The sequence below is a fragment of the Osmia bicornis genome, chromosome 10 (genome assembly GCF_907164935.1).
Source record: "Osmia bicornis bicornis chromosome 10, iOsmBic2.1, whole genome shotgun sequence".
Taxonomy (NCBI): Eukaryota; Metazoa; Arthropoda; class Insecta; order Hymenoptera; family Megachilidae; genus Osmia; species Osmia bicornis.
Window position 1 is genome coordinate 2,915,649 of NC_060225.1, and position 20,302 is coordinate 2,935,950.

Consider the following 20,302-nt stretch of genomic DNA (forward strand, 5'->3'; position numbering starts at 1 on the left):
TCTCAAAGCGTCAAACACCTCGAAGATGATCCGAATCCCCCCTCCGCTGACGTTCACCTAAAAAGTGAACGCGAAAATAATGGCCGAGGGAGGGGGACGTGTCGGTTGGCACCGTGATCGATTTCGTAACTTTATTCCCGACCGTTCCACGGTTCGGTCGTAACGAATGAATAAAGGTGAGTATTTGCAGGTGACGGGTAGAAAGAGGAGCGAAAAGAAAGGCGGCGAGGTTACGAAGCAAAGTGGAAAACGAGCGGATGAAGGATGAAGAAGGAGAGTTGTAGGACAGATGGAAGAGTAAAAGGGAGCAGGTTCAGAGCGGGATGCTTCTGCTCACGGGCGAGGCTGGCTCGCGCAGAATATCGTCGGTGCAGGCCTGAAGGAAACGCGACGAAAGAAAGAAATAAGAGAGTCCCAGAAGGCTGTTAGGTGGAAGAAATGGCGAGGAGCAAGAGAGCGGCGGATAAAAGGATATACGGTAGGGCGTGGAGATGGTAGGGAGGAAGAAGAGAAAGAAGTGGACGCGATACGGGTAGGAGAAGGAAAGGGCGCACAGGGAGCGACAGGTGCCCAATCGCCCACGTGGGTTCTCTCTTTACGGTGCTGCAGAGACGGTAGAAGGGTGAAGAAGACGACGATGATGACGACGAGGACGACGAGCCGGCTTCCTTGTACTGGTGAAGCAGCCGATACTCGTTCTATACACCAAGTGCACTCGCCACAGGATGAACATAGTGGGGCAGTGAGATTCATTGGCGTATGCAGCTTGCTTTTCCCATTTACACTACCTCTATGCAACACTCTAATTGCACGATCATGGCTTTCGAAGACTTCTTTTAATTAAAAGGAAGGTGTAGGGGTAGGAGTGTCCCCATCAGTAGTCTTCTTTATCCATGTCTGAGGAGATGTCCCAATTTAGACTCCTCCAGGATCCTCCCATAATTATAGACCCCTTCTACATTTACTTCTAGCCTAAATAAGTCTAGGTTTCATTTAGATGTATATTTGAGATTGAATTGTTAGGATGATTAGATGATCCCGATGTATTAGAGATGACGATGACTACGCCACTGAAAAAGTCTACAGCGGGCCATGTACTGTGAGTGGGAAAAGAGGTAAAGAAGGGGAAGGGCTACCCATTCGGTAGCAAATGCTGGTAACCCGTCGCAAGGTCAAGATCAGTCGGTTAATCCTATCCAGTCAGCCGAGGCCTTTGCACCTTGGAGGACGAACGACCCTCACGGTCCGAACTGAAATTTCACTTGTTACTCGTCGATTTGCTCCAATTTCCGTGATTTACCTGTTCGACTGCCTTTCCATAGAAATATTTCGTCTAGACGGTGTCCAGTGAGCCGCGGTGTCACTTGTAATCGCATCCAAGAATTCGTGTGCGTTTTATGGACCTCGTGGTGACTATTCATTGATCAGTCTTCGGATACACTTCAGACTCTAACACTATCAACTTCTTCTCCTTTGAGTTAATCAGTTTGGTATCTTTCAATTATTATTTCACGTCGTTAGATGTTGATCACGGGGTGATAATTATTAAGAGTTTGATGAAAAGGATCCGTGGATCCTTTTGGTTGAGTGTCCTGTATAGAAAAGTGTTTACAGTGGAGAGAACGGTAGCTGTGACTTTTCCAAAGCATCCCTTCGCGGTGCCTCTGTTATGGAAACCTGCGTTCTGATACCCAAAGAATTTTCCTTGGCATTAGCTAACGATCGATCCTCTTACAAGGGTCTCTTCAAGAATGATTCAGGAAACTTAGTCACCGATGTCAGGATATCCGTATGGTCGAATGTACTCATCCCTTCTGGAACGCTGATTTACCCCTTTCAGGGATCGATCCGATTCGACAAGATCGACCTTTACTCTCTTCTCGATGACAATGATGTAAGTAAAACGATGTCGTTAGATTCATTCGTTTCTCGCGATCCATTCTTCATTCATCTGTATCCTGTAATAATTATGAAGATTAGTAGAAGAAATAAAGGAATGTTGTTAGGTACTGAGTTATATTAAAAATAAATAAATGTAGGTGAATTAAAATTAATAATTTATTGATGAATTACAAATGTTAGGTACTGAATTATATTAAAAAGAAATAAGTGTAGGTGAATTAAAATTGATAATTTATTGATGAATTAAAAATATATGTGAGTCAGGAAAATATAAGTAAATAATTGTTATCAAACTACATATGTATAAATTATAGAAAGAATATAAATATTCTAGATCTAATGAAATATAAATAACTTCTTATAATTAATATTTATATGTAGAATAAATGTAATATAATATAATGTTAAATTTATTTGAATAAAGTAATTGCAGAAAGCAAAGTGTGTTGATACTTTTTTGGTCAAAGGCATGTTAATTCTTGTAAATTAAAATAAATTTGTAATTGAGCAAACTATGAATTAGGCTCAATTTTAATTCATTTCAGATCAGACGCGAATATGGCTGCTACGACGAAGTATTCTTTTCAAATTACAATTTCAACAAACGTCAGTGTAACTGGATAAGATTCCTTCGTATAGTTCAATCTTACAACGAACAAGTAAATTTAGTTGGTACTAAAGTGAAAGGTAAGCTGTATACAACAAACTTTAACACTTTAATCCTTTCACGTTTAATGCAGGGTGATTTTGACCCAATTGAAGTAATTATTGAAAAATAATAAATTGTCCCTTGAATATAAATGATTTTAAATCAGTTCTATTTTATTTCACATTAATTATTAATTTTTTTTGTTCTATTCTTTATAAGAATTAATAATACACCACATATAATATTGCTCTTCTAATAGATAGTAATAGAATTTCATTATATTTCATATGATTACCAATTAACAAGATTCCTTTTATTTTTTCCTCCTGTTATTCAGGGGATCCAATCTTTGAAGTAATAAAAGATGTTCAACCGGATACGGAATTAGTGGCTTGGTTTCTTCCTACGGCTGAACAAGATTTTGTTCTTATTCCACACGACATGTGCTCGAGGTCGGCTCTATACAGATGTACTATTGATTCCATTTTAGATGGTAAGTTACTTAAAATTAAAAAAATGATTATTAACAATTTTAAATAAACTTCATTAATATTAAGTAACTTGTTTCCACTACACTTCTGATTAACGTAATCACAACGTTTGATAGTAAAATATTATATTAACGACTAAATTAAAAGAATTTCTCATTTTTTTATTAACATATGATTTATAAATAAATATCAATTAAAATAAGCACTATCTGTACTCCTAATTACAAACTAAGAAATCAATTGCTAACAATTGTATTCAACAATTATGCCGGTTCTTGAGCAAAACGGTATAAAAAGAAATGGTCAGTACTTTTCTCAAAGGCAGCACCCATTCGAAAATAAGCGATCGAAATCTTTGGCCGGGTGCAATCGCGTTAATCGGCGCAATCGCGGTCCAATCGTAAAAGAAAGAAGAAAGTTGGCTAACAAATCTGAAATGCAAATATGCGTCGGTATTTTTGTCGGCTGGATCACAAGGTGCTCGTTCGTTCGCTCATGATTCAAATGCGTAGACCCCCGCGCTTACCAAGGGATAAAGGACAGTACAATGCCAGCGAACCTTCAATTCCGAACAGGAGGGCTCGCCGACCGAAGAAGAGAACCGGAGGATCATAGGGGGTGAAGGGGGGGAGGTGGTCACAGTAGCGAGCAAGGGTATTTGTTAGGTTTGGCCTCGAAAGAAACCAAGAAAATGGATAATCTGAAACAAAATACAAAGATCAATATAATATTGTTAATACTGTTAATAATTCACTCATACTTTCAATAATTATAATAACACTGAAATACCGACAACATTTATTTATTTATTTAACAGGACTAACCCTAATATATAGAATATTCCATATCACTAGGTCAAGACACATAGTTTTAATGAAATGGTAGAAGATAGACAAAATTCATTTGAAAAATTTTTTGGAATTATGAACGTTGTTCGAAGCGTCTTTTTATTTTCTATAAGAAAGTATTAAAGTACTTGGATCGTAAAATGATTCGTTCAAAAGTTATCTTAGGGAGAGACCGCTTGTCTCTCCCAGTCTCTCCCTAAGATATCTTTTGAACTGATGATTTTTCGACCCAAGTACCTTAATACATTCTTGTAGAGAATTAAAATACGCTTCGATTGATGTATAGCAAAGTACAAAATTCCAATAAAACTTCAAGATTTCAAAGTCACCTTCGTTCTTTTATTTATGGAATTTTATACTTTGTTATACATCCATCGAAGTGTACTTTAATTCTCTATAAAAAAGTATTAGGGTATTTGGATCAAAAATTGATTCGTTCAAAAGATATTTTAAGGGGAGACAGGAAGTCTCTCCCTAAGATAACTTTTGAAGGAATCATTTTTCGAACAACGTACCTTAATACTTTTTTGTAGGGAATATAAATACGCTTCGATTAACGTATAGAAATATATATAATTTAATTAAAAAAAATTATATTAATCTTGAAATCTTTGCAACGCCTCTTCCGGAACCGACGGATACATCAGGTGATGCTTCATCTAACGCCATTTCATTTTATCTAATCACATTTTTCTCTTTCTTTTACTTTTTTACAGCTAATTAGTTTAATTGTATGGAACACCCTGTACATTGAAATCGTTAAAATATTGTACGAATAACATGCTATATTTAATAAAATCTGAATAATAATATCTAATAATAAATTTTGTTTAAAGAATCCCCATTAGATTTATCAATGGCGTTACTCTCTCATCATTCATCATCAGCCATTTCGCATTCGTATTACGAGATGGACGAATACGAATCAACATCCGAGGAGTCCTCGTCATCAACATTATCCTTGACGAGCGATCATTTAGATTGCAGTATCCTGACGACGATTAAAAGAGGAGAGAGGGTTCTGTTACCCTGTGAAGTCTGCGGGAAATCCTTCGATCGGCCGTCGCTTTTAAAGCGTCACATGAGAACTCACACAGGTACGTCTATACGTATGAGAAATTATAATCAATACATATGCAAATAAGCCTCTTATAGAGAAAGAAACTGATCAACTTTATCAAATAAGGAGTTAAAGAAATTTATGATGTTATAAATGTTGTGATAAATATTTCTTTTTAATTCTCAAATGGCAGAGCGGGGTCTTTACTGATCTAATGTATAACTTAGACATTAGATTTAATTTTAAACTTCTTCTCATTCTTATTTTCTAAATTTTATATTATTATTTTATTCTCAGTCTTTCATTTGGAAATTATAGTGTATCATTTTTGTAGGACTGAGACTATTTATTAAACTATTTTTCAAAATTGCAGTAAATTTCAATTATTAAACTCTATATTTCAAAAAATCATTTAATTGTGCAATGACTTTTATTCATACCAGACGAATAAGTTCATTCATAAATCGAACATTCTTTCACCTGTTCACTGCTTATCGCATACACTTTCACACCCAACACTTTTACTGAACTTCTGTTTGCTGAAAGGGAAAAAAGACGAAGAAAGGGAAAGTGATAAGGATGAAAGAATGAGAAGCAAAAATAATTCCAATAAAACTTCTACAGAAAATGTCCCAAAACTATAATTATATAATTAATTAAATATAATAATATAATTATTATATTTAAAATTTAAATAAATTTTTATCTGAGGGTTGCTGCAACCCTCATATCACGTGTTAAGAACATGAATATTAAAATTTTCACACCAACCAAAATAATTATTCTAATAATTCAGTTTCATTATTCAATTGAAGGAGAGAAACCACATGTTTGTATGGTGTGCAACAAGGGCTTCTCCACATCAAGTTCCTTGAATACGCACAAGAGAATCCACAGCGGTGAAAAACCCCATCAATGCCTTGTTTGCGGTAAGAAGTTTACGGCCTCCTCCAATCTCTATTATCATCGGATGACTCACATAAAGGTAAGCTTCAGACAAGTTGCTTTTAACGAAAACATCGATATTACAATTACCTATTGTTACAAGTATTTTATCTAATAGGCTCCACCTACTGGAAGATCAGATTTTTATTTAATTCCATTTTGAAATTTATTTAACACGTTGACTATCATAATAAAAATGGATAAGCGTTGAAATTCTAATTATTAAAGTCAAATTGATCCCTCGATAATTAAGCAAAATTTAAAAATATTAATGTGTTAAAATATTTTAACACATTGACCACCATAATAAAAATGGATACCGGTTGAAATTCTAATTATTAAATTCAAATTGATCCCTCGATAATTAAGCAAAATTTTAAAATATTAAAATGTTAAAATATTTTAACACATTAACCACCATAATAAAAATGGATACCGGTTGAAATTCTAATTATTAAATTCAAATTGATCCCTCGATAATTAAGCAAAATTTAAAAAAATATAAAATATAATGAAACTCCGAGGGATCTGATGGCGTCAAGATGAAGGCCCTCACGGAATTTCATTTTATTTTATTCGCAAAGTTATATGTATCTGGTTGAAGTAAAGGCTGGTAGCGATCGGAAAACGTAAGGAAACCGGTACACCAGGCGTAATACGAGGCGCGAGTTGGTTAAAAGAGCAGTCGAAGTTTTTCTTTATCAGAGCGGAAACCCCCTATGAGTTTCTCTAATCCAGCCGAAGTAATGATATCTCGGGAGCCATATAGGTTGCTCTGCCATCAGCTACTGTAATTGGTCCATTACTCGCTACTGCTTGGAATGCAATCCAATTAGGGAGACGGAGAATATACCCAGAGGCAGTCTCTTCATGGGTTCTCTTTCGATCTTACGTTAACATCGCTTTCCGCCTTTATCTCGTCTACCTTTACCCGCATACTATCCTCCCTACCATCCTCTTTCATTCCTACTGACTTCCATTCGTCTCCTCTTCCTTTCTTCCCTCAACCCTGCTACCTTTTCGCGAACACGCTTCCCTCTGCTCCTGATCGATCCGATGATCGATAATAAACGTGGCTGATGATGCGCAAAATCCCAAGAAATAAGAAAAAAAATATTTTTTTAGGGGGAGTTTAAGTAAGCATATTGCTCAAATTTCTAAAATAAATAATCTAAAATTATATTATCTCGATAAAATTCAAATTGATGTACCGATAATAAAATGGAAAAATACTGTAAACTTGGAAAATTAAAAATGGAAAAATTTAGAACGTTAAATATTTATAAAGATATGTTGCATTTATAGGGATAAGTTGTCCATTTTATTCTTTCAAATTTAACATTCTTATATGTAATTTATACATCAACGAGCTGCATTTATTTTCAATAAATTTACTTGCGATGATTGTTGTTCTTATATTATTATTTTACTATTAGATCAATATAATATTCTACAAAGATTTTACATTTCCTTTATATTGAAGAAGTAAAAATAAATTTAGAATTTTATTCTTATTTTGTACTATAGAAGAAATATCTTTTTTCAATTATATTAATATTGTTCATTCTTATTCAAAATTTTCTTCGACGATCCAAAATATAATTTACAATATCCAAGAATACATATCAATTATTATTTTTTTTTAAACATATCAATACTTTATATTAATAAATATTATACTAATAATAAATAGTCACTTTACACTAAAACGATAAATAGTTTAAGAAATAAATCTTCATGATATATATACATATATATAAAATATAATAACAAGTTAATATATTTACAATAAAGAAAACAGTTAATTTATAGTACGCTTTTAAAGCTGCATTATTTAAATAGTGGTGCGTTTATAAGATTGCAATAGTTCATTCAAAATAGTATATTTTCTTCAACTTGTTCATAGAATGATCTGATTAAAATTCCTACTGAAAGACTTTAAGTAATTCTTGAAGTTTCTATTGAAAGACATTTTTTATGTTCTTTTCTCTCATTTTTCTTTTCAGGAAAAGCCACACAAGTGTTCACAATGCTCCAAGTCGTTCCCTACGCCCGGAGATCTTAAAAGTCATATGTATGTGCATAATGGACTGTGGCCATTCAGGTGCCATATTTGTAGCCGTGGTTTCAGTAAACCTACCAATCTCAAAAACCACATGCTACTGCATCTTGGCAGATGCTCCAATAAGAAAATCGTCAAATCTATATCAGACTACTGACAATAATATCGGACCATTTTTCAACAGAAATTAAAAAATTATCCCTCTACATGTTTGAAGAAAGTCATACACAAAGTTCTCATTCAATGATTCACAGTTACAATTGAATATTAATATCATACAATCTTGTGATTATTTTGTTTTTAATCGTTTTTCACATTCAGATAACATAATGTACATTATTATTAATATTATTATTATATTTCGAGACTTATTGCCGCAAATGTATTCTATATTTTTATTTAGTTCAATTAATGAGATGTAAGTGTTAGAAAATTTCTTTATTGTTCCTCGAGTTTGGTTAATACTGTTTACAATGTTATTACGTTAATCATTAATGAGGAACGTGTTCTCGTTAGAGCGAACCGTTGTGAGAGAAATAACAATGAATTTCCAGTGAAACAGATGTTTCTTATGATACGAGAGATCGAAGAAAAGAAGTATATTGAGAAATAAGCTTAGACGCTCTATGTTGCCTGCACACACGTGCGACTAACTACAAGAATTCAAACGAAAGAAGAAATAAGTTACCCTTACTCACGAGTTCATGAATTTTTCATCGTTCGACTCGATGAAGAGATGTAATTACCGTCTTATTTTTACCTCGTCCCGATAATGTTTGTTTGCCAATTATGACAAGTCACGAATATACTCCTTCAATAAAGTCATTTGATGTTTAAAATGGTTTTTATTCTTTCATACCTGAATGTAAAAGAAGAAAACCTAAATAAATAAAAGCTGTTACAGATTACTATTGCTTTTATTCATTTAGATTTGATTTCTAATTAAAGATATAACAAAAACATAATTTCAACCATTGTACCATCCCTTAATATATGAAGTAACGCGAAAATATCTTTCTCTTAAAGGTAATAAACGGAACACAATTTGGAGATGTTTAGATGGAATTTTTGTGTATGGAATTCCTTCACTAACGTTAGATTGTTTTTTCATTGGAATCACATTATTTACAACTAAAAGCTAGATCCACCGCTGATAAGACCAGCTTTTGTATCCATAGGTGCTTGCTTTTGAAAGCAGTCATCCAAAAATTGAGCCATTGATAGATAGAGATGACCTTTTACCCCTGCTAATGTATGACTCACATCTGGGTATACCTGGCATAGTATGTAATTCACATAAAATCTCTATTTTTTAATTTTCATTTGACTCATCAAAAACTACATAATTAATGTGATCTGTATAAAAATAATATGTAATTAATAACAGTACCTGTTGCCGGAAAAGTATACCCTTCTTTGCAAGATGGTGTGCGAGTGCCATAGATTGTTGGAACTGAACATTATCATCCGCAGTACCATGTACTAAATAAAACATCTTATTTCGCAAATGTTCCACTTTATCATACACGTCCGACTCGGCATAGCCTTTATAATTTGATACAACAGTTGGTAGACCCATGTACCTTTCAGCGTATGCTGAATCTGTATAATCATGTATAAGTTAAATGGAAAAATAACAATTAAAATGATATTAACTGTACTGTACCATATAATTTCCACGAAACAACCGGTGCTACACTGATACCACATTGAAAGATATCTTGCTCAGGATGCGCCAGCGCGAGAGCAGCTACAAAACCTCCATAACTCCACCCCCAAATAGCAACACGTTGTTTATCCACAAAGTGCAATGAATCCCGTAAATATCTATAAATTTCACCATCAAAATTTTAATGAAATTCATGCTATATATGTCTATGTACATGTATCAAGAAATAAATAGCTTCATAATTTACTCAGTAACTTCTAGTTGGTCAGCAACTTCCACAGAACCAAGTCTGTAGTAGACTTCATGAAGAAATTTATAGCCTTGGCCTCCACTTCCTCTACCGTCGATCTGTACAACGATCATATTTTTTCTACTAGCTAAATAGGTATTCCAGTCAATCTTGAACATCTCTGTTACCAATTGGGAGCCTGGTGCACCATACCTGCAATAACATAGAGTAGTAAGAAATAATCAAGACAAATGATGTTTAACTATTCAATGCACTTACACTTGTACAATTAAAGGATACCGGGTAATCTCGTCTTCCCGTAATCCAGGTGGTAAATGCAATTTTACTTGTGCATTATAGCCACCGCTTATTTGAACAGGAAATGTTTTTACTTGTGGAAGCGCAAGTTTGGAAATTCTTTCCTACGACAAGATTTCAATTTTAAAAATATATTTTCCATCTGTGTTCTTAACGAAGTAAATGAAAAACATACACGTAATAATGTATTATTCTGCAAAACATAAATGAGACGTGGCATGGGAAACTCAGTTTTATATAAAGCAACAGTCGGTATACTCGGTCCATAACATTCTAAGACAAAGTAATCAGTACCAACTGGAGGAAAAATAACATTGTGGTACTGGCAAGGCAGATCAGTGAATTCTGCAAATAAAAACAAACATTCATCGGAAGATTTTACTATTTAGTTTCCAAAAAATACATTGAACTTACTTGGTGGAACATGTACTTTTGATTTCTGTTTTTTTGTAGCATTTTCTTTAGCTGCCCCTTGATCAGCATTTTGTGCATTCTCTGTTTGTGTTTCATAATGCTCATGTATATAACTATTTTCTGGCCAAGAACTATAATGACCAGAGGAAAGTGTTCGATGTTGATTTTGATATACCTCTGTTGTTTCAGTACAAGTAATACAAACAGCAGGATGTAAAGATGACCCCACGTGTGGTAATAATGAACTCACATAATAAAGATGTCTCTGACCTGGCTTCATAGGTGGAATACCTATAAAGTATCTATGTAGATAGAATTACATTAGATTCAAGCAACAATCATTGTCTTCAAAGCAATACTTTATAGGAATAAGTTCAGAGGATGTATTCTGATATATGAAAAAGAATTTTGAGAAGTATTGCTCACATGGTATTATTCGTTTGATCCCATGCCACTATTTTGGCGACCTCAAACTTTCCATGAGTGAGAGGAACAACCAATTTCCTAGCAACGTTCACCCAAACAATGTGTTTAAAATAACCAGCTGGACCATCCTTAACTGGACTTATTGCAATGTAACTACTACCATTTGCTGAGAAAATTGGTGCCTCAAGAGGAGTATCTACCCAGCCGCGGTCTTCAGCTACTATTCTTTGTATTTCCTACAGGAAATATTGGAAGTGATTCATATGTAATGAATTATTTTAAGTCAAGCTTAACAGCAACACTATACCTGACAATGCCACATCGGACTCTTACAAATGGTTACAACAGATAGATTTTGTGCACGTGTGAGCCATGTTATACACACTTCTGTCAACGATATCCAGGAAGCCTTTGTGAAGTAATGTTCACTGTTATTGGGCATAAACATTAAATTTAATAATTAGATTATAGAATATTTTAACTGAAACAGACTTACACAATATTCAATAGCAATTAAGTCTATAAGAAAGCAACTTAATGTATTACTGCTAGTAGCTTATTATATCTAGGCAAACTAGTGAAAATGAACTATTTATGTGATAATGAAATGTACATGACCTTTGAATAATTATTTCATTTCATTTCTTATTTTAATGGTCTAACTTCCCCTATTACTGTTCTGAGTGTAAAAGGAAGCTATATTGTATGTTTAAAAACAATAAATAAAGCAAATAAAAGGGAAAGGTATTTCTATGATGCGTACTAACTAAACAATTTTATAATTAAATAATCATTTTCGTACTAGATAAATCTTGAAATTAAATATTGTCTACAAATATCATATGTTCAGGATTAAAACGAGGTAATTTTACTAGTTATTACAAAAGTTCAAAAACATATGTATACAGATATTACATTTAAAAGACGCAAAATCTATATAAAATATTTCTATTATATAAAAAAAGAATTTTTTAAAAATTCCTCAAAAAATTAGTGGATATAATTTAGTGTATACTTCTATCCCATTAATATGCTAATGTTTAATTTATAAAAGATGTTAATGTCTTATAGGCCCTTATAAAACTGTCTTTTTCATCAAAAATAAATGACAAAAGATGCATACAATAATACTTTAGTATACAATATTTAAAGGTCTTCCTTCTTCTTGCAGTATTACTTTTACTGTTTGGCAAATATCTATTTAACTACCTCATTTCAAACCGGAAAAACTACGCCTCATGTATATTTTAAAAATATCTTGCCAACAAAATTTGCTTCCTTTTTCTGAAGTACCTTGAGAGTGTCACCATATAAACATCTAAACGTTTCTTGTAAAAAACGACAAAGTGCAATCGCTATTCAATTTTGTTCATTTTTGTTTTTTTTTTTTTTTTTATTAAGACGAATAAATACACCTAATGAGGAAAAATTAATGAGAGAAACTTTGTTCAAGCACTCCATACTCCAAAATTTATAAATAGACTTACACATGCTCGATGATAGGTGGTGGTTTCACTACCTTCGTATGAATATTCTTCGGATCTGCCAGGTCTGCTACATAAAGTCGTACCACAGGGTTTGGTGTCCCTGGCTATAGAGTAATAATTAATTCAGTTGTTTGATAAAGCGTAATGAAGTATACAAAAGTAAAATTACTTTAGGATAACGCAGAGATCGTATATCAGGATAAAGTGCTTTGTTGCCTTCACCAAACCAAAATATATGCATTTGTTCAACAAGTGAATCATTAAAAGAAGCATATAACATCAAATGACCATCTGGTGACATCCAAATTGCTTCTGCGCAATGCAAAATCTCCTCTGCGAAATAAAAAATAAGTAATTAATATGTATTCCTCAGTAATCTAATGTAAAAATGAAGCAGTATTAAAGTACCTTCATAAAGCCAATCTGGTAATCCATTTGATAATATACCAGGAACTGCTGTGTTAGTAACTCGATATCCAGTGTTACTTGTAGGACCTGTTAAGTAATAAATGTCATAATTTTGAACCATGACTAATCCATGACCACGTGGAGTCCATTGTGCTAGCAGAAGATAAGGATGTTCTTCTTTCTCTGGATGTGGTGTCAATGGTATAATTTCCCTGTAACAATGACATAATAAGTGTATAATTCTTAAAATATCTTAACTATGATAAATTTTCAGTTTTAGAAATAGCTCTTTTGTAACAAATTGTGTATGTACATGTATTTGCTGTAAAAATAACTTTAAAAATGTCATCTACTTGTAGTTAAGTGTATTTGGAAAATATGTTGAATAAATTAAACTGAATGTATTTTTCTTATAAATTATTTTTACTAACCGTGTATTTACATCATAAATTGTATATTGCGCTGAATATGAATATCGGAAGAGTTTCTTCACATCGCGTGCAAGAAGTAAGTATTTACGATCCGGTGACAACGAGAACTTGGCAGGATTCAATATCCTCTGTATACAGAATATCTGTTAGTGTTGTGTTTTACTAAAGACCTAAATATAAGTATATGGAAATTTGCTACTACACATAAGTCTTTGAACACATTAAACTCATATACCTACTTTACATTATTAAAATGATGTTAGACTACAGTTAACATAAACTTACAAAAGTTTCATTCGGCATTAAACTGCGAGTAGTGATGTTCTTTTGAGAAATGTGCAACAATGAAATTCCACCCCATACATCTCTGTAGCAAATGTGCTGTCCGCTTACCCACGATCCATTAAAAAGGAGTGGTGTTAATTCTCCAGAAAGTACCTGTAAAGTAATTGCTTGGAGTTACTCATATTGTTTCCTTATAACATAATACACTACGTACCTCAGAAAGTCTCAGCCTAGCACCTTGTACCCTAGGTCCCTCATCTGGTGGTGTTAATAAGGCAACTGATGTTACAATCAAAGCTAGGACCGCAACAATCACAAGCAGGCTATCAAATTCCACGCCAATTCCGCTGATTTGGATTTGCTGATACTAGCTCCTATCACAAAGGTACTTACTAACGCCAATGTCAAGTACATAATTATAACATGTACATACACATAATTGAGTGATTTGATATATAATAGTGAAAACCTTTTAATAGCCTTACATAGATATTAAAACTATATTGTATTGTGCATAAAATATAGTTTTAAGAAATACATATTATTTCATGTTGTGTATGAAACAACACAAAATAAAAACAATGAATAAATAATGAAAAAAAAAAATTTCTTTGCAGAACTTAAATATAAAATTTTCGTGTTCTAGTTCTTAATGCTCGAATGTCGCCAAGTACCGAGTACTTGAAAAGCACTTAAATTCTAGTACAATTAAGGAAAAATACCACAACAAGAAGCTTCACTTTAGCTAAGTTACTGATTCTAGGACAAATAAAGCTCTGTTACTCTTTCGTAATAATGAACCATTTAAAAAAAAAAATGAAGGTAGCAAATCAATTTAAGTTAAACGCATAAAAGGGCTATATGATTCATCCAAGAGCAACTATAATTTATTTAGCAGTATATTGATTAATTTACATAATGTAATTCGATAATTGATTAATGCGATTAATTATAGATTAATGGGTCAATGTTAACTTTTTATATTTATGGATCTGGTAATTATCGATTTTATGCTATAACAACAGCGATTTTAAAATCTGAATTTTTAATATGATAAACAAAAGATGATATTTATTCCATTGTGATTTAAATATAAAAAGATATCTGAAAGTATATAGCTGCAAGTATAGGAATTCATTTTCAATTTGACTTCCAAATTTTATTTTTAATAAAATATAATAAAATATAACTATTAACAGTATTTCTGGAAATGCAAATTATAAAGAGCCATTAAATAAACGAAATGATTAAAAACAATTTTAACGAATGCAAAAACAATAGCTCATTGATGATAATCTGCGCGTAAATGTGCGGAAAAATATTAAAATCAAAGTCGGTGAGTCCATTTACATGATTACTTTAGAAATAAATATAAAAGTGTCCTTTCCACTTCATCGAACATTCTATTTCGTTGGTCTTATTTACTGTACTGAATATCATTTACGAAATTAAAATATTAAGTACACGAAATATTAAATAAATAATAATAAAACTAAAATTGTGTATTTATAGTTGAAATAATTAATTATATAAAAATAAATTTAAATATTATAGAATAGGATATTCAAAACTTTCGGCTCCTTTATTTCTCTCACTAATTAATGATTTAATTTAACTTTCGTAACGGAAAAAGTCAATAATGATGTTACATTTATTAATTGTTTTAAATTCTGTCATTTTCTAAACTTCTAAAATTTATATTTATTTTAAGTTTCTCTATGATCATTCGATCGTATTTAAAAAATATTCCTAGTTTTTTAAAATTTAATTATATGTACATGTTATAATGATAAAAAAATGCATTTAATAAAATTGCTCTAATTTAACACTTTATTAACAAAAACGTTTCGCTAAAGCGAATAACTTTGCAATTCAAATTTTCTTTGATCTCATCATAAATATAGATACGCTTAAGTAAAATCGTTATATTCTATCATAAAGAATTATCATTTATATTTAAAAAAAAAAAAGTTGATCCCTTCAAATGAAGGAAAACAAATCAACCCCTATGAAAGAGGAATAGATTTCCATCACATAAAAATGATACTTTCTTTCACTAAATAATCAATTAACGATTACAAAGCAAATAATCGCATTAGCTTCATTCCACTTTCAAAGTGTCTCTCGAGGGGGAAAAAATAAAAAAACCATCAGGGGTAAGTGAAAACATATCAATTAATTACCTCGTCGTCGTAAATGTTATCGTGATCTGCCATCGGGGAAGGGGATCGATGTTCCGATGCTTCTGTTGAATTAAGAAAGCAAACAACAGAAGATCGTGCTAAAGTTTATCCCGTCCGTAGTCGCGAGCAAATTGTAGTCCCTTGTGCAGCGTGATAGATACATAAGTACGCACTGACATAAAACACCACCGACAAGGGGAGACGTAGGGATAGGAAGAACAGAAGGAAACAAACTCGGTTAACGATCGTGCGACGGGCGTTGAGGATCCCTCAACTTCCACCTTGCACCGTGAAAATTTTCGGTACTGATATGGAGATTGTCCCCGATGATGCTGGAAGAACGAGGCCTGCGCTCTTCTGATGCTGCGCGCTTCTGTCCTTTCCTGTTTTTTATTTATATTCATTTTAATCCTTGCACACCGGACACAAGGGTCACTTTGACCCGACTATTAAAATGAATTTATTTGTCAAGCTTTTAAAAAAAAAAAGAACGATTCTTCTTTGCATCGAATTTACCTGAATGTAATTATATAAGGTGACCCGGGTAACTGGGTCAAGCTATAGCTCTAAAATGGTAATTTTCATTATAGAAAATAAATGGTGTCAAATTAAGCATCACTTGAATGCATGGGTCAGCTTCAGAAGTGGAGACGTTTCAATGATTTCAAAATTATCTTGGTATAAAAAGGGTATTAAGGTACTCGGGTGGAAAATTGATTAGTTCAAAAGACATTTTTAATTCAATTTTTATAATAAATAGGTACAATACTCGTTTATTGCCTCGCCCTGGCTCTCCCGGCTCTCCTGGGCTTTTTATGCAAAATATATTAACTTTTCTTTCAATTTATTAATTCATTACAACTTATGAATGAAGCGAAGATGTAGGATTCTAAATTTTACGCATATTATTAGAATTTTCATTATTTAGAAAAATTTGAATATACTTCTCCTCATTCATGGATCTCGAAGAATATTTCACTTTTAATTAAACTGATATTTCAAGTCAATTTTAAAAGCTTAATGTTACCACATATACGAACGAGCGTTTATAAACTAAAACTTGAAATAACACTTTTTATTTTCGTTTCATTCTTTATATACACGAGATGTTTTTCTTTGAGGGTGTTCCAAAAATCGAACATGAGTAGTGGTGTTAGACGTCATGTCTTGACGTATTTAAAGATGTATTGATAGGTGCGGTAATTCATGATGTAATTTACATATTTATAATCTTGGTTTGAATTTTAACGCTTTGGGGTATATTCGGTTATCTTGTACGTACTCTTACTTAAGATAATTGCTATGTTTTGTTTCTTTTATTCAGTAGCTTCTAATGTTCACGAACTTTGCAATATTTATTTATAGAGTAAATGCGTAAAAGGATAAGAATACAATTTAAAATATACCGCTATTCAGCCATAATAAAAATTAGTTCTCCTGATGTTTCACAGATGGTGCAAGTTGCAAGTTACAAGTGACGTCTATATAACGTCTGTAGTCACTGGAAATGGTGTGATGAATGTCAACATATTACAGTAATTTGTGAAATAAATTTGTTAGATCGTGAGCTTATTATTTTAAATAAGCGGTAACTGAAGAGTGAAGTTCCACATAATTAAATATGAATGATAATCTGTTGAAAGAAATACAATATTTGACACGTGAGTTTATAATTTTGTGTAATTAAGTCTTGACCAGATAATTAACAAAAACAGTACAATTTAATCTTTTTGTGTTTTAGGTTTAATAGAAAATCATAAGAAAAAATCATCAGAAAAGTTATGCTGTGTAGAAAAAGTTATTACAAATCAAAACTTAAGCCCTACAAAGCCAGAGAAATGTACAAGTTTGCTTTACAAATCTCATCAGCTTTCTAAAATTTCTAATAATGTTTCAAACAATGAATTTACAAGTACCAATGTCTATATTAATCCAAACTTTAAACCTCAAAATTCTGCTATACATATCAATCCAAAACTACGCATAAAATCATTGGTACACATTAACCCAAAAATGATGAAAAATGTCATAACTTCTAATGAAAGCACACAATGTAGTTCTGTAAACAGAGTAACAAATGTTAAACAAAATACTGTGCAAAATCAAAGTTCTATAAAAAAATCAGTGCATGTTAATCCAAAATTAATGAAAAAATTGTCTTCCTCAGTGCAACCTAAACCAGCAGAACATAAGGATATAGTAATACAAAATATTACTCATCCAATGTGTTCAAGATTAAAACTTGTTAAGAGTACAAATTCTCCAAAGGTTACTTGTAGTCAAAAGAAAATTAGTAATAATAACATTGTAATTTTGTCAAGGAGAAAACTTATACGTGTAAGACGAGGATCAAGAAAATCTATAAGTACTTCACAAATAGAACTGTGCAAAATTAAAAAGTCTTTAACTTCGTCAATGAAATGTGTTAAACCGGTATCTCAAAAAGTTATAAAAACAAAGTTATTAAATTCTTCCCAGCAGTCAATTAGTAAGAATCTTTATCTTATGAAATCATCAATCATGAAACCTAAAATAAACAAATATAGAATTGATAGAACTATGCCAAAAATAAGCAACAAAGAACATACAGTTATTAGTAGAAAAAAGACTATGTATGTATTGTAAAATAGTTGATATATTTTTATAATTGTAACTGTGTTAACAAATTACAATCTATGATTTTGTTTTATTAATTTTTTGTAGGAACAACAAAATGGAATTAATAACAATTGGGGGAGTTGTTTACAAATCTTCCAAGAATCAATTAGTACGTAATAGTTATGGAATAAAAAGTAAGTTATATTTTCAACAACTTTTCATTTTCATCAGTTATAACTAAAATTATAGTTATACTCTGAATTTAGGAAAACGAATAATAAATTTAAAAGCTGATAAATTTGTTATAACCACCAATGGGAAAAAATTACGTAGAATAAAATCTGCAAAAGAAACATCAGAAAATCCTAGTATGAAAGTATTTCACGCAAACAGCTTCAAATTGTCATCCAACATATCGAAAACAAATTATAAAACTAATATAAGGTAAGTAATTAATATGTATAGGAAATATAATTAAATAACAATTGCTTTTTTTATTTACAGCAATAAAGTCAAGCAAAAAAGTATCCAGATATTGCGTAATAAAATGCAAAAGAATAATCAACCATGTTTGATATTTCAAAGATTTGGATACTGTTCAAATCATGCAAAAGGGACTTGTGTAAAACGTCATGATAGAAAACAAATTTCTCTTTGCAAAAAGTAAAATTGTTGTCTCTATAGCTTCACTTTAACGTTATTCATATTAATGCAAAAAGATAAATATTTTTTCCAGATTTCTTCAAGGGAACTGTTTATTGGATAAATGCCCACTGTCTCACGATGTTGGTCCAGAAAAAATGCCTACTTGCAAATACTTTTTAGAAGGATGCTGTACGCGAGATGCTTGTCCGTACCGTCACGTTAAAGTTTCGTCCAACACTCCCATTTGTATTGAATTTTTACAAGGATACTGTGCTAAAGGTAGTGAAGTAAGTGCAATATTTTTTTACTTATGATAATTATATGCATGTTATAATACACTTTTATTGTATGATAATCTTAGTTATGAAATTTTATATGACTCTTATTACATAGCTTTTATCGTATATTAATAATGCATAAAAGACAATATTTCAAAACACGTGGAAGTATCTTTTTTTTACAGTGTAAACAGCGTCACGAAAATTTGTGCCCTGAATTTGAGAAGACAAAGAAGTGCAGTAAAGGTAAGCATTGTCCTTATCCACACAAATTACAATCTTCTTCTAACACACAAAATCATTTAAAAAGGAAGTATGACGTAAGTAATCATCAAGTAGTTTCTCCCACAAAGGATACTTCCTCTTCTAATAATGAAAACAGAGTTAGGTATTATGAACAAGCGGATACTTTAAACAAATCTCTTGACAAAAAAAGAGAAAGTGTTATGAAAAAAATTAAACTTATGAAAAGAGTAGAATCTACAGCTTGTTCTAATACATCAACTGAAACATCTAATGGTAATGCAGATGTAGAAATAAGTGAAAATACTGACGAATTAGAAATAATTTCTGATTCGAAGGTATTAAAACGACCTCCTATTGGAATTCTGCCTGCTTATATACCTATCAATTAATGTAGATAATACATTTATAAAGTTCTAGACTTTTTATAGTTCTCTGTACATTTGTGTATATCTATTTTGGCTAATATATCATGTTCTTGTCATTTGATAAAACAGCTTATGTTTTGACATTACATTTATAGTTATTGAAGATTGAATTTCTATAGTGTTATGTTTAAATATACACAAAAAAACTAAGAATTATATTTTGTAACATATATACAATCATGTAAATGAAGGATGTATATTTAGTAAAATAAAAGTATTTTATGTATACATAAATATTATCATTATTTTACCTCGTTTCTCTTTTCCCTAAACTAATATAATTCTACGAAAATAAAGTTTATG

At 31.8% G+C, this 20,302-nt stretch overlaps 3 protein-coding genes across 3 annotated transcripts; 2 read left to right on the top strand and 1 right to left on the bottom strand.

Annotated features, from left to right (window-relative positions):
- Positions 1 to 1,669: 1,669 nt before the first annotated feature.
- Positions 1,670 to 8,143, top strand: LOC114880237 (zinc finger protein 251-like). Its single transcript, XM_029196043.2, has 6 exons — positions 1,670 to 1,894; positions 2,448 to 2,589; positions 2,889 to 3,044; positions 4,727 to 4,987; positions 5,766 to 5,935; positions 7,902 to 8,143. Exons 1-6 carry the CDS (start codon positions 1,670 to 1,672, stop codon positions 8,112 to 8,114), a joined length of 1,167 nt encoding a protein of 388 aa, XP_029051876.1. The 3' UTR covers positions 8,115 to 8,143.
- A 97-nt stretch (positions 8,144 to 8,240) lies between these two features.
- On the bottom strand, positions 8,241 to 16,156 carry LOC114880235 (inactive dipeptidyl peptidase 10). The gene is given in 17 exon segments (XM_029196040.2): positions 8,241 to 9,232; positions 9,348 to 9,559; positions 9,624 to 9,784; positions 9,874 to 10,068; positions 10,135 to 10,277; positions 10,349 to 10,518; positions 10,588 to 10,889; positions 11,014 to 11,249; positions 11,321 to 11,441; positions 12,501 to 12,604; positions 12,670 to 12,833; positions 12,909 to 13,120; positions 13,340 to 13,467; positions 13,625 to 13,777; positions 13,839 to 13,953; positions 13,955 to 13,998; positions 15,808 to 16,156. Coding segments are annotated over 17 exon segments (2,637 nt in total). The 5' UTR covers positions 15,841 to 16,156; the 3' UTR covers positions 8,241 to 9,088.
- A 1,128-nt stretch (positions 16,157 to 17,284) lies between these two features.
- LOC114880236 (zinc finger CCCH domain-containing protein 3) lies at positions 17,285 to 20,252 on the top strand. Its single transcript, XM_029196042.2, has 7 exons — positions 17,285 to 17,468; positions 17,549 to 18,419; positions 18,511 to 18,599; positions 18,672 to 18,849; positions 18,910 to 19,068; positions 19,142 to 19,337; positions 19,514 to 20,252. Exons 1-7 carry the CDS (start codon positions 17,429 to 17,431, stop codon positions 19,961 to 19,963), a joined length of 1,983 nt encoding a protein of 660 aa, XP_029051875.1. The 5' UTR covers positions 17,285 to 17,428; the 3' UTR covers positions 19,964 to 20,252.
- Positions 20,253 to 20,302: the final 50 nt, after the last annotated feature.

What these genes read in the sequence shown, in the direction of transcription:
- LOC114880237 (XM_029196043.2), top strand. Translation starts at nt 1,670, where the DNA reads ATGGAAACCTGCGTTCTGATACCCAAAGAATTTTCCTTGGCATTAGCT. An exon ending in TATTGATTCCATTTTAGATG is followed by an intron (nt 3,045 to 4,726) that starts GTAAGTTACTTA and finishes TTTTGTTTAAAG; the next exon opens with AATCCCCATTAGATTTATCA. An exon ending in ATCGGATGACTCACATAAAG is followed by an intron (nt 5,936 to 7,901) that starts GTAAGCTTCAGA and finishes TTTTCTTTTCAG; the next exon opens with GAAAAGCCACACAAGTGTTC.
- LOC114880236 (XM_029196042.2), top strand. Translation starts at nt 17,429, where the DNA reads ATGAATGATAATCTGTTGAAAGAAATACAATATTTGACAC. An exon ending in ATTAGTAGAAAAAAGACTAT is followed by an intron (nt 18,420 to 18,510) that starts GTATGTATTGTA and finishes AATTTTTTGTAG; the next exon opens with GAACAACAAAATGGAATTAA. An exon ending in AATTATAAAACTAATATAAG is followed by an intron (nt 18,850 to 18,909) that starts GTAAGTAATTAA and finishes TTTTATTTACAG; the next exon opens with CAATAAAGTCAAGCAAAAAA.